At 33.7% G+C, this 12,851-nt stretch overlaps 1 protein-coding gene across 1 annotated transcript; it reads right to left on the bottom strand.

Moving 5' to 3' along the window:
* Nucleotides 1-1,734: 1,734 nt before the first annotated feature.
* LOC123893723 (wall-associated receptor kinase 3-like) lies at nucleotides 1,735-12,851 on the bottom strand. Its single transcript, XM_045943525.1, has 7 exons — nucleotides 12,377-12,851; nucleotides 11,945-12,118; nucleotides 11,785-11,820; nucleotides 10,596-11,663; nucleotides 3,718-4,614; nucleotides 3,234-3,407; nucleotides 1,735-3,090 (listed from the first exon to the last, which is right to left on the bottom strand). The coding sequence occupies exons 1-7, from the start codon at nucleotides 12,825-12,827 to the stop codon at nucleotides 1,889-1,891; spliced, it is 4,002 nt and encodes a 1,333-aa protein (XP_045799481.1). The 5' UTR covers nucleotides 12,828-12,851; the 3' UTR covers nucleotides 1,735-1,888.

Here is a 12,851-nt window from a genome sequence, read left to right as displayed (position 1 = left end):
CTTTAAAAGGAAGTTTCCTTTGACTTTGCACAATGTTTGAGTTTCTTAGGAGTAAATAGTTGTGCATTTTGAAATTACACTTGCATACATACATACATACATACATACATGAATATACACTAATCTAGTTTGCTAGTGGCATCTCTAAGGGTCTAGTGGGTCGGGTTGATGTCTTCTCGGGTGGTTTGGAAGCTGAGGAGGGTCTTTCTAAGAATGAGATTAGAAGTGGACCTCTATTAGGTGGTGTCTGTTTTGGTATTTTCATTAGTGTTTCGCTTATATAGGACGCCTCTGTTTTGTAGCTCCTCTTTGTCTTCGTCTTGCGCAGAGACTGATTATTATTAATAATAGATTTGCCGTTCCAAAAAAAACAAAAAACTAATCTAGTTTGCTTTCTTTTTGGTTCTTGTATGTATCTAAAGGGAAGAAAAACCATCTAAGCTTAGCCGCCTAAAAATGACAGACACAGAGTCAGATAGAATCAGTTGCTTACCGGATCATATAATAGACGAGATCCTCTCACGTTTGCCAATTAACGAAGCTGGGAGAACAAGTGTTTTATCTAGCAAATGGAGTAACAAGTGGTCAACACAATCAAATCTTGTGTTTGATAGACAATGTGTATCTGCTGCATCTTCGGAAGACCCTTCGGTTATAAAGCATAATTTTTTGAGAATTGTTGACCATGTACTTTTACTTGTTGATCAAATTAGTCAAAGTAGATTGCATGGATGCTCTAGCAATTTGGTCAATTTTTTTGATCATCTACCCAACATCCAGATTCTACTGATTTTTTCCTATTTTATAAAGGTATAATGCTCAAGCATATGAATGTTGAATTTGACTGTAGGAGTAACTCAAACATTGCTGATTTAAAGTGACTCTTCTTTTTTGCTTCAGTATTTGTTTGCAGATGTTGTGCCAGTAAAGCTTCTTACACCTTGTATCAATCTAACATCTCTTCGCATATGCATAGACTTCAACGACTTGAAGGAAATTTCGGCTGTTCTTTGCTTGCTCAATAGCTCACCTAATCTTCAAGCATTCACAATCTTTGTGAGTACTCCTTGAGCTTGTCCTGACTCCTGACTTTGCTTTCCTTCCTTTTTTCTGGTTGCACTTGCACATCCAGTTTTTAGTTTTATGTAAAGTTTATAAAGCTCTAGAATTTGTATATGCCCTATAAATTAGAGACTCATGTACATCATTTTAGAGTTTTAATATGCTCTATATAGCTATCTTAAGCGTAAAACATTTCCCCTTTTGATCCATGAATTTGTAACAATTGCATGTAGGCACGACTTGAAGAGCACGCTGACCATTCAACACCTGTCTCCTATTGTTGGGAAGATATCTTTTCGGAGCCAGTCATCCCCCTCAAATTGCAACGTGTAAAGATACAAGACATATCCGGTACCAAATCTGAATTGGATTTTATCAGATTTATACTTCTCTATTCAGCCATGCTAGAAAAAATGACTGTGAAGCCTGTTATAGACGTCACATCAGAGTTGGTGAGAGAACTAATGCGATTCAAGAGAGTGTCGGGACAAGCTGAAGTCATTTACCATGCGAAAGACTCTTAATAATATTTTTTATTCTCCTCAAATCATCTTGTGTATTATGATGACTTTTATGGTGTGGTTATGACTAAAGTTAAACTTTTTAATGACACGACAAATTATGAATGGTTGTCATTGTATCAGTCAATGATTGGAAATGAATTGCAATGTTTAAACTACTAGGAGGCATGCACACAACACATTAATTATATAGACAAATTACATTACAATTACATAATGAATTAGATTATTCATAAAAATAAATTATGCATGCAAAAACTTCTAACAAAAATAATGAAATACAAATGTATTTAGTCACATTCCAATCATCTTCCATCATCCAAGGCAATCAATACATGATCTTTCAAGCTGTCATACCCAATATCTCCATGTTTGCTGCTATCACCAAGTTCATAAATGCTAGACGATGATTCATGAAGCAAGTAGCGACTCTCCTCTACATTTAGGTCTTCGTTGATCCAAGAATGCTTATCCATTAACCTCATTCCCTCCAATTCCATAGCCACTTCCTTCATGCTAGGTCTTTCTTCCCCTCTAAGTCTCAAACACTTTGCCGCTAGAACAGCTACCTCCTTGATCTCTTGTTTGTTTTCTTCATTCAACATACCTTCTTGAATGACATCGAACACGCTATCCTTTTTCAAGCAGGACAGAAAATGCATAGCAAGACTTCTTCTCTCTTCTGGCCTACCAAAACTAAAAGGCCGCTCCCCGGTTAACAGCTCCACAAGAACTACCCCAAAGCTATATACATCACTTTTTTCAGTCAATTGGCTTGTTTGCATATACTCTGGATCTAAGTAGCCAATAGTTCCTTGCACCATTGTGGCTATTTCAGTTTGGTCGAGTGGAACCAATCTTGAAGCTCCAAAATCAGATACTTTGGCAGTGTTTGTTCCATCTAAGAGAATGTTATCACTCTTGACATCTCTGTGGATAATTGGTATCGAGGCCGCTGAATGTAGATATGACAAAGCTCCGGCTACTTCTGCTGCTATCTTAAGACGAAGTTTCCATGTTGTATTATTCACTTTACCTTCTGTGTGTATAAAATCAGAAAGAGTACCATTGCTAACAAATTCATAAACCAACAAAGGAACTTCTGTTTCTAGACAACACCCTAAGAGTTTAACCACATTCCTGTGATTTATTTGGGAGACAACATCCACCTCATTAATGAATTGCTCAATTTGGCTTTCATCTATTGTTTTCGACTTTTTGATAGCAACAATTCTATGATCATCTAGTTCTCCTTTGAAAACTGTACCAAAACCTCCTCTACCGATGATTAAGCTCTCGTCATAGTTGTTAGTGGCTTTCCTTAGTTCATTTTCTTTGAAAATATTAGCAATTTGAGATGAGTCTTTTCTTTGAAGAAGTTTCTGTTCCAAAATAGAACCTCCATTCTGCCTAAAGAATTTCTCTTTCAATTTGGTAAGTTTCCTCTTTTGGTATATTAAGATGAAAATTATCCCCACAAATAGAACAATAAATGCTGCTCCTACTCCTGTATCAAAAATATAATGAACCCAATTTTTGAATTGTTCCCCAAACTAATGTCAGTAACATATATAGTTAACGAACAAGCATAAGATTTGTAAACGAAAATGAACATAGAATAAACTTAGGTAGCTGTTTGTTGATGCTTACCAAGGACAGTAGGTACTATTGGATATGCATTTCCATTAGGTAGTTGGCACCCTCCTTCCTTTGTTCCATTTCCGGTTTGGCCTACTGGACAGAAACAAGTGTGATTCCCTGGAGTGTTGTTACAATTTGTGCTATCTTTGCATCTATGTAAATTTGTTGCACATTCGTCAATGTCTGAAACAGAATAAAACCATGGTCGTTACTCGTTAGTATCCTACAATATATCCGAGTCATATCTCGATTTAATACAAAACTGAATTCAATCTATACAAATTTTTAGTTTGTATGTATCTATTTCGAACATGATTCCTATCTTGTCAACTTTACAAAAACAGTGAGATCAACCACACTTTTTGTCAACTTTACATATATAGTCAACCACTTTTTAAAATGAGGAAGCAAATTTTATAAAACATTGAAAATATGAAGTATAGGCCATTAATTAAACTACAAAAACAGTATACAATTATGCTCAATTTGTTACCTCTGCAGCCTCCAGGAAGGTATGGATTTCCTTCAAAACCTTCCAAACACTTGCATCTGTAACCGTCATAATCAAAATCATCATCGACACATTCACTATTTTCCTTGCAGGCATAGCTATTTGTAGTTTGTGCTATTAGGCATGATTCACTTGTAATAGCCCAATTAACAACCAAGGGGAAAGATTGGTTGGGTAGATTATTAATATGGTCTACAGAAAAATTATAGGATCCTTGTTTTGCAATAAAGGAATAACTACAATCTTCCTGATCCTGAGATAGTGTAGAAGTTGGGAATCTAAATGTTTGAATAGTAATATTTTTCATAAGCGAAGGAATATCGACTTGGCAGCAACCTAAACCTGTGCATTTTCCAGTATTGGTCCCATTTACCATTTTAGGTTCATAATCATAACATCTTGTTAAGCACCCTGTTGAATAAGTGGCACCCTTGAAATTACTGTTGAGATATCCATAACTGTCGCAACCAACGGTTATGAATTTGTTTTCCGTGCTTGAAATTGTGAAAGAGGGATCTCTGAGAAAAGGTTTATTGGCTTTTTCAGTATTATTACTATTACTATCAGTACAAAGATGCGAGACAAAAAATTTCATTACCATTTGACCTTGAGGATTTATGTTTAGGACTTGTATATTCTCACCACGGATTAATGTTGAGTTTACACAAGTTAGTTCAAATTCAAACTTTGAATCCATGTAACATGTTGTATGATCTAGTGTTGTTGAATTTCCTATGCCAAATGGATATGGAATTTGTATATCTCCACAAGTGTAATTGCAGCCTGGTAGGACTTGTTGGGGTTCATCAGATACAACTGCTTCAACCAACATGGATAATGCAGTAAGCATTATTACTGGAAAATGCATTGCCTTGAATTGAATCACAAATTAAGTGATAGAAAAATGATAGGCCTTTTAGAACTGTGGCATTGAATCACAAAATTTTCTATTGAATTTTGTTGTATATATATATTTGATCATATTTTTATTAGTTTTTCTTTTGTGAGTAGGAGTATTATATTGCTACAATAAGTTGTCTTGACTTGCAAGTTGCAAAAATTTTGGAAAATTGAATAACTTCTGTCTGAATTTTCTACCACGCCAATAATGCAAAACCAATATAAAAAGAAATTGAGTTTAATGGGCATGTATATGCCAAAATCTAATATTCCATTCGCCCCTTTTTAAGTGTGGTTTAAGAATCGTGTAACACTATTCATATAATTTGAAGATGCATTTATGGTGTAAAATAGTTTTACACAGTCATCCAATAAGAAATCATCAATGTTCCATGTCATGTAAAGAAAGTAGAGTACATGACGAAGTACATGATTGTCATTGGTTAACGTCTAAAATTATTTTACACCGTGCATATTGGTTTTTCTCATTTTATAATGACAACCAATGACATCAAGAATTTGCTGCATCACATTTTACTTCTTTTTTTTTTTCATTTTTCTTTTTATAAATAAATAAATAACTTAACTGAATTAAATAAGGAAAACAATAACCGCTGCACACATGCCCTTGCTTCAACTATCAAGTTGGTGATGGTGATGCAACCAAGTTGACGGAAGGGGTCGGTGGGGGTGGCTATTTTAATATGAGACTTGTTCCGGCAAATGGCAAGAAGCTACGAAGCATGGACACGGACACGACACGGACATTGACACGTCGACACTGATAAAAATTTGGAAAAGTGACATAATTTAGTGTAATCATAAGTGTCGGTGTCAGACACGGATACCGACACGTGTCCGACACGGACACGCCTAATCTAAGGAGTGTCGGTGCTTCCTAGGCAAGAAATGTCCTTTTTTTCTCTATAAAATAATTTTTTTTTTTCTTTCTCATTTGATGGAATGGATTACACAGCTGGTGGTTGCCTTTGAAAACGACCAATAAACTTCCTTTCGTCAATTTTTGTCGCTGACCTCTATAACATCCAGCATTATCAATGCCCATGGTTTAAATAATAGATGAAAAGTCCACACAAAAATGAGTGAAAGTGACTCATAAATACAAATATATTGTAGTCTAGTTCTATTGATCGAGTGTTTAACTCAGTTGATACAGATATTATATCGGTTGGTATTTTAAGTGTGAGTTGAGTCTTATACCGGATTGAACAGTAAATGTTGAATGGTTTAAAGATGAGATGATCCATAAACCTAACATTTTAATGTTTTGGGTTAAAATGTGATATTCAACTCACTTGTGTAGTTGTTCAATGCTCGATGTGTTGATCTCACGGACTCCCTCATGATCCAATAGTATTTTTTTTGTAATGATATTATATTTTATTTTTATATATGTTGGTTTAAACTCCAAATATTTCACTCATACATTTTAAGGATGAAATTCTAACTACTAAATTACTTGGAAAAAAAATACATGGACACTTGCAAATATTTTTTCCAAGAAAGTGAGGATTCATTTGCTTTGGATATGAATTTTAATCACGTGACTAAAGTTGTTTCTATTTTAAATTAGATCTTGCTAACAATTATTCAGGGATATTGTCGATGAACTAAAAAGGGAAATAAAAAAAATAAGATTAAATTTTATTTTTTTTGGTAAACAATAAGATTAAAATTTTAAGGTGTTGATTATACAACTTTCATAAAAATAATTATAAATTTGAATTCTTAACAAGTGGTTATGCCCATGATACACCAATTAATAGATGATAAATGATAAATGATAATTTAATATCACTCTTTCTCATTCATTTTCACTTTTTTTTTTCAATTGTATGAAATGGTCGATGAATCACTCATTGTGGGATAAAACGAGTAGGCGAAAACTTCTCGTAAAATTTTGAAGACCATGATGTTGTTGGGTTTGGACCCCCTTCATACGTGGAGAAAATCTTAGCCTATTTGCGTCTCACTTATCCTAAGTGGATAGGGTTATTTTAGGGTTATTAAGAGAGTGAATATTGGTGAGAAGAGGATTTTCCGACATATGGCAACAAATATAAATTGATACTCTTAAAAGAACTAGTACAGCATAACTTGACAATACTTTGTATAATTCCAAATTTTTCTCAACCAGTGTCAGTAAAACTAAAACAGTGACTCTAAATTTTGGAAATAAAAAAATTAGAGAAAAAGAACTAGAAACAAAAAAAAATAAAAATGAATGAAAACATTTTGGACTAGTAGAGAAAATATGCATAGGCCTAATAACAAAAAAATAATTTACGGGCCAGTAATAAATACTAGTAGTTTTTAAGTATTTTCTCTTTAAAATGATAAATATTCATGGCAATATTATAAATAATTTTTTTATTAATTTAATTATAATAATATATTAATAGTTACTAGAAGTCAACGTTGGTCACCAATTGTTAGTTGGTTTCAGTGGTGATTGATGCTGAATTTAGTATGGAGGACCACAGTTCGATCTCCCGCAATTACGATTGGGAGAATGTTAGAATCACTTGATGTCAGAACTGACCCCCAAATCAAATTCAACTGATGGTAAAAGCAACAAAAAAGTCAAACTTGGTCAACTGCCACACAACTGATGGTTATTCATATTATTTTCAAATTGGCCACAAAAGTCTCTCGTCGATTACCATAACGATCTCAATCATCCTCTTTAAAATAACATTGAAAAGATCGTTATGACTATCGACGTCGAACTATGCGATCGTTTACAGACGAAATGACAACAACTAATCAAAACTAAACAAAATAACAATGAATAAAGAAGAAGAAAAAAATAGAAGAAGAGAGGGAAGGTGAGTGTGAGGAAGAGGTGAGTGAGGGGGTATTTATAGATTTTTTGTTGCCTCCCCATTGACTAGTACTAGTATCATGGCAGCACAATTTGTCAAATAATATTGGTCACTTGACAGACCTTTGATTGATGCAATAGACTTAACAACCGATTGATCTGCTACTTAAGTAGCGGATTATAGTTGAAAATTTCTCAGAATTTTTCATTTTAATAGTTACTTAAGTAGCGAAAGAGCATAATTGAAAAGCAATAGGGCGTGCGGAAAAGATGACGCCAAAAGAAATTCTCCAAATTCAATCATAAAATAAAATTATGTTTTTAAAATAATCAATAAATATATTTTAATTTATTTTTAAAAATTATACATCTTAATAGATGGATTAAAAATGTTTAACGGATGAATTTGATTAAACATCTTAAAAGAAAGGCTTCAATATGATTTTGGTCCCTGCAAATATGTCTCGTTTTAATTTTGGTCCCTGTAAAAAAATAATTTTGATTTTAGTCCCAGCAAAATCTCAAAACTTTTAAAATGGTCCATTAACTATTAAAAAAATTTCTGATGATTTGACATATGTCGAGTAGACTTCCTTTACTGACGTAAATATTTTAATAACATTTCTATTTAAATTTTCATTTTTTTCATAAAAACAAAATTAATTAAAAAAATTGAATTTGGTCCGTTTAAAATATAAATGAGTGAATGAAAAATTAGGGTTTATTGTTTGTTGAAGAAAGAAGTACGAATGGAAGAAAATGAAATCTACTCAGCATCTACCAATTTATCAGAAATTTGAAATGTCACCAAAAAATACAACGCAAGAACCATTTTAAAAGTTTTGAGATTTTACAAGGACTAAAATCAAAATTATTTTTTTACAAGATCAAAATCAAAATATCATATTTGCAGTGGATTAAAATCATATTTAGGCCCGTTTGGATTAATTGAGCTTATAAGTTAATCCAAATCCAAATTCATTCCATCCATCGATATCGACCCCCCTATGTAAAAGAATGTTCCCGCACATTTTCGCTCTTGTTCATCGCTTTTCTTAATCGATTTTTTCACGATCTTTGAAATTTATCCAAAGCAATCACCGATTTGCTTCTCAGTTGAAGATTTCATCCTTCATGTATCTCTCGATGTTGCATAATTTGCGTATCACTCCACTGAAGCAGGTTAGGGTTACATACACATCCACTCTCAATTTCAATCATAAATGCATCCATTCAAATTATTGATTTATTCTACTAGATCATCCAGTTTTATATTGCTTTTATAATTACTAGCTTATTCACATTTCACACTGATCATTCATATCATACCTGTTTAGGGAGCTGCATTGACACTCTGCAACTTGTGCTGAAGAATAATTTCCTAGATATTCATAGCTTATTTAGCTTATAACTTATTTTTTGTTCCGTTTCGGTCCCCTAAAACCATCAATTTAGGCCATAAACTATGTAAATATATGATAAGTAGTCCGTAAACTATATAAAATCCGTCAATTTAGTCTTTTCTATGAAGATGTGATGTGAGGGACTGAGTTGACCGCTTTTTTAATATACTTTGGGGACTAAATTGACAAATTTCATATAGTTTATGGACGATTTATTATATTTAAATAGTTTAAGGACTAAATTGGAGAGAGAGAGAGTGACAATTTATGGACTAAATTGATGGTTTATTCAATTTTAATTGAAGAAATGGAAAAAAAAGGGAACAAAACATAGTTATGGACCAAAGTGAAACCACAAAATAAATTAAGGGGTCAAATGTGCAATTTAGGCAAAAATATTTCATGATTGGGATTTGGGTTTCCCACTAATACAGCAGGACGCTGTAACATATCGGGACCGTCTGAGATCACTTTTACATAACTTTACTGATGTGTGATCTGTACCGTCCGATTTAAAATCAGTGATTGTGATCTTTTACCGCGTTACTGCAGGTAATCCAGATCCAATTGGGATTGGACTTCTTTACTACATGACTCTTAGTCCGGTTAGTCAACGATATTTATCATAAATGACTGGAATCCCATGTTCAAGCTTTTTGAAGGATTTATGACAGGAAGTATTTCAATGATGCATCATAATTATCATTCTTCTAAGGTAATTATTATTGTATGATCATTCTTTGGCCATAGAATTTAAAGAGTGGTATTCTTATAAGAACATTTCTTCTTTGCTAAATTACATGTTATTTATTTTGCTTTTTCTTCCTTGATTATTCTATCACCATGACTTGATTACCAAGGTGATTTCAAAACAATGCTTCGAAAATCCTAACAGCCTTAGTGGCTGAAGTGAGTATCTTTGCTTTGCTGATATTGTGAAATATTTGGATCTCTCACGACATTTTTTTTTTTAGGAAACAACTCGTGAAATATGAGATCATAACACCTATTTTTACTCATGTGAAATACGAGATCACAATCTGTGAATTCAAATCTCTTCTCAATTTGTACAATCAAAACCAAACTAACCAAATTTAGCAATTGGACTAGAAACTTTACCCCAAAAGAGTAGTCCAATAGTTTGGGTTGGGATACCGAAGGAGTTATATGCAAGAGGTCCGTCTAGGGTTCAATCGACCGAAAACCTGTTAATTATATCGGTCTAAAAGGTCCTTAAAATTGATGTACTTGAAAACAACTATTCTTTACAATAGAACACTTCCATCTCTACCTTTACATCATAATATATAAATCTTAGTTAACAGCTAGGAGGCGAAGCCCCAGAGAAGAAGTTAAAAGGAATGCTAGAAGGATTACAAACACTCAAAGCCACTAAAAAACTACTATCCAAAACAACAGGATATTATTCTAGGGCCAAAGAGATAAGGAGTACACAGGTCCAACAAAACCTATGAAAACAAGAAATAAGGAATACACACCACACTAAAAACCACAAAATTAAAAAACAGGATAGCCATGCACACAATACATTAGTTATATAAACAAATTACATTACAATTACAAAATGATTTGGATTATCATATAAAATAAAATATGCATGAAAAAACTTCTAAAACAACGAAATGGAACTGCATTTTTTCACATCCCAATCATCTTCTATCCTCCAATATCTCCATGCTTGCTGCTCTCACCAAGTTCATAAATGTTAGATAATGATTCATTTAGGTCTTCGTTGGTCGAAGAGTGCTTCTCCATTAACCTCATTCCCTCCAATTCCATAGCCACTTCCTTCATGCTTGGTCTTTTCTCCCCTTTTAGTCTCAAACACTTTGCCGCAAGAACAGCTACCTCCTTGATCTCTTGTTTGTTTTCTTCATTCAACATACCATCTTGAATAATTTCAAACACATTATCCTTTTTCAAGCAGGAAAGAAAATGCTTAGCAAGATTTCTTGTCTCTTCTGGCCTAGCAATACTAAAAGGTCTCTCCCCTGTTAGAAGCTCCACAACAACTACCCCAAAGCTATATACATCACTTTTTTCAGTCAATTGGCTTGTTTGCATATATTCTGGATCTAAGTAGCCAATAGTTCCTTGCACCTTTGTGGATATTTCAGATTGGTCAAGTGGTACTAATTTTGAAGCTCCAAAATCAGATACTTTGGCAGTGTTGGTTCCATCTAAGAGAATGTTAGCACTCTTGACATCTCTGTGGATAATGGGCATCGAAGCAGCTGAATGTAGATATGACAAAGCTCCAGCTACCTCTGTTGCTATCCTAAGACGAATTTCCCAAGTTGGATTATTCTCTTTATTTTTGTGTATAAAATCAGAAAGAGTACCATTGCTAACAAATTCATAAACCAACAGAGGAACTTCTGTTTCTAGACAACACCCCAAGAGTTTAACCACATTCCTGTGATTTATTTGGGACACAACATCCACCTCATTAATGAATTGATCAATTTGGCTTTGATCTATTGTTTTGGACTTTTTGATAGCAACAATTCTGTTATCTTCTAGTACCCCTTTGAAAACTGTACCAAAACTTCCTCTACCTATGATTAAGCTCTCAACATAGTTGTTAGTGGCTTTCCTTAGTTCATTTTCCTTGAAAATATTAGCTATTTTAGACGAGTCTTTTCTTTGAAGTAGTTTCTGTTCCAAAATAGAACCTTGATTCTGCCTAAAGAATTTCTCTTTCAATTTGGAGATTATCATCTGCCCCACAAAAACAACAATACATGTTGCTCCTATTCCTGCATCCAAAATATATTGAACCCAATTTTTGGAATGTACCCCAAATTAATATCAGTAACATATATATTTAATGAACACATTAGATTTGAAAAACAAAATTAGGCGTGTTTTGCTGCTTACCAAGGGCAGTATGTACTAATGCTGCTCCTACTCCTCCTGCACCCAATTTTTGGAATGTCCCCAAACTAATATCAGTAACATATATATATATTTGATGAACACATTAGATTTGAAAAGGAAAATGTCAATAGAATAAAATTAGTTGTGTTTTTCTGCTTACTGAACAAAGTAGGTACTATTCCAAATGCATTTCCATCATGTAGTTGGCACCCTCCTTCCTTTGTCCCATCTCCCATTTGGCCCACAGGACAGAAACAAGTGTAATTCCCAGCTGTGTTTTTACAATTTGTGCTATTTTTGCATTCATGTAAATTTTTTACACATTCGTCGACGTCTGAAACCCAATAAAACCATGGTTGTTGTTAGTATCCTACAATTCATCCCTGTCTTATGATGAATCCTAATTCAATGAATCCTAATTCACTATGATGAATCACACTATCTAAAATCTTAGTGTGACCAACCACATTTAAAATGTGTTTCATACTCAACATTTAGAGGAAGCAAACTCAATAAAACATTGAAAATATGAAGCACAATCAATTAATTAAAGTACAAAAACAATAGTATACAATTATGCTATGTCTGTTACCTCTGCAGCCTCCAGGAAGGTATGGATTTCCTTCAAAACCCTCCAAACACTTGCATCTGTAACCGTCATAATCTGGATCATTATCAACGCATTCACTATTTTCCTTGCAGGCATAGCTACCTGTAGTTTGTGCTATTTGACATGATTCATTTGTAACGGCCCAATTAACAACCATGGGAAAAGTTTGATCTGTTAGATTATTTATATGCTGTACAGAAAAATTATAGGATCCTTGTTTTGCAATAAAGGAATAGCTACAACCTTTCTGAGATGTAGAACTTGGGAATTTAAATGTTTGTATAGTGAGATATCTCATAAGCGGAGGAATATCAACTTGGCAACACCCTAAACCTGTGCATTTTCCAGTGTTATTCCCAATTACCATTTTAGGATCATAATTATGACAGCTTGTTGAGCACCCTGTTGTATAAGTTTCACCCTTGAAATTCATGTTGAGATATCCACTACTGTCGCA

The sequence above is a fragment of the Trifolium pratense genome, linkage group LG1 (assembly GCF_020283565.1).
Source record: "Trifolium pratense cultivar HEN17-A07 linkage group LG1, ARS_RC_1.1, whole genome shotgun sequence".
Classification (NCBI taxonomy): domain Eukaryota; kingdom Viridiplantae; phylum Streptophyta; class Magnoliopsida; order Fabales; family Fabaceae; genus Trifolium; species Trifolium pratense.
This window is presented reverse-complemented; position numbering and strand designations above follow the sequence as displayed.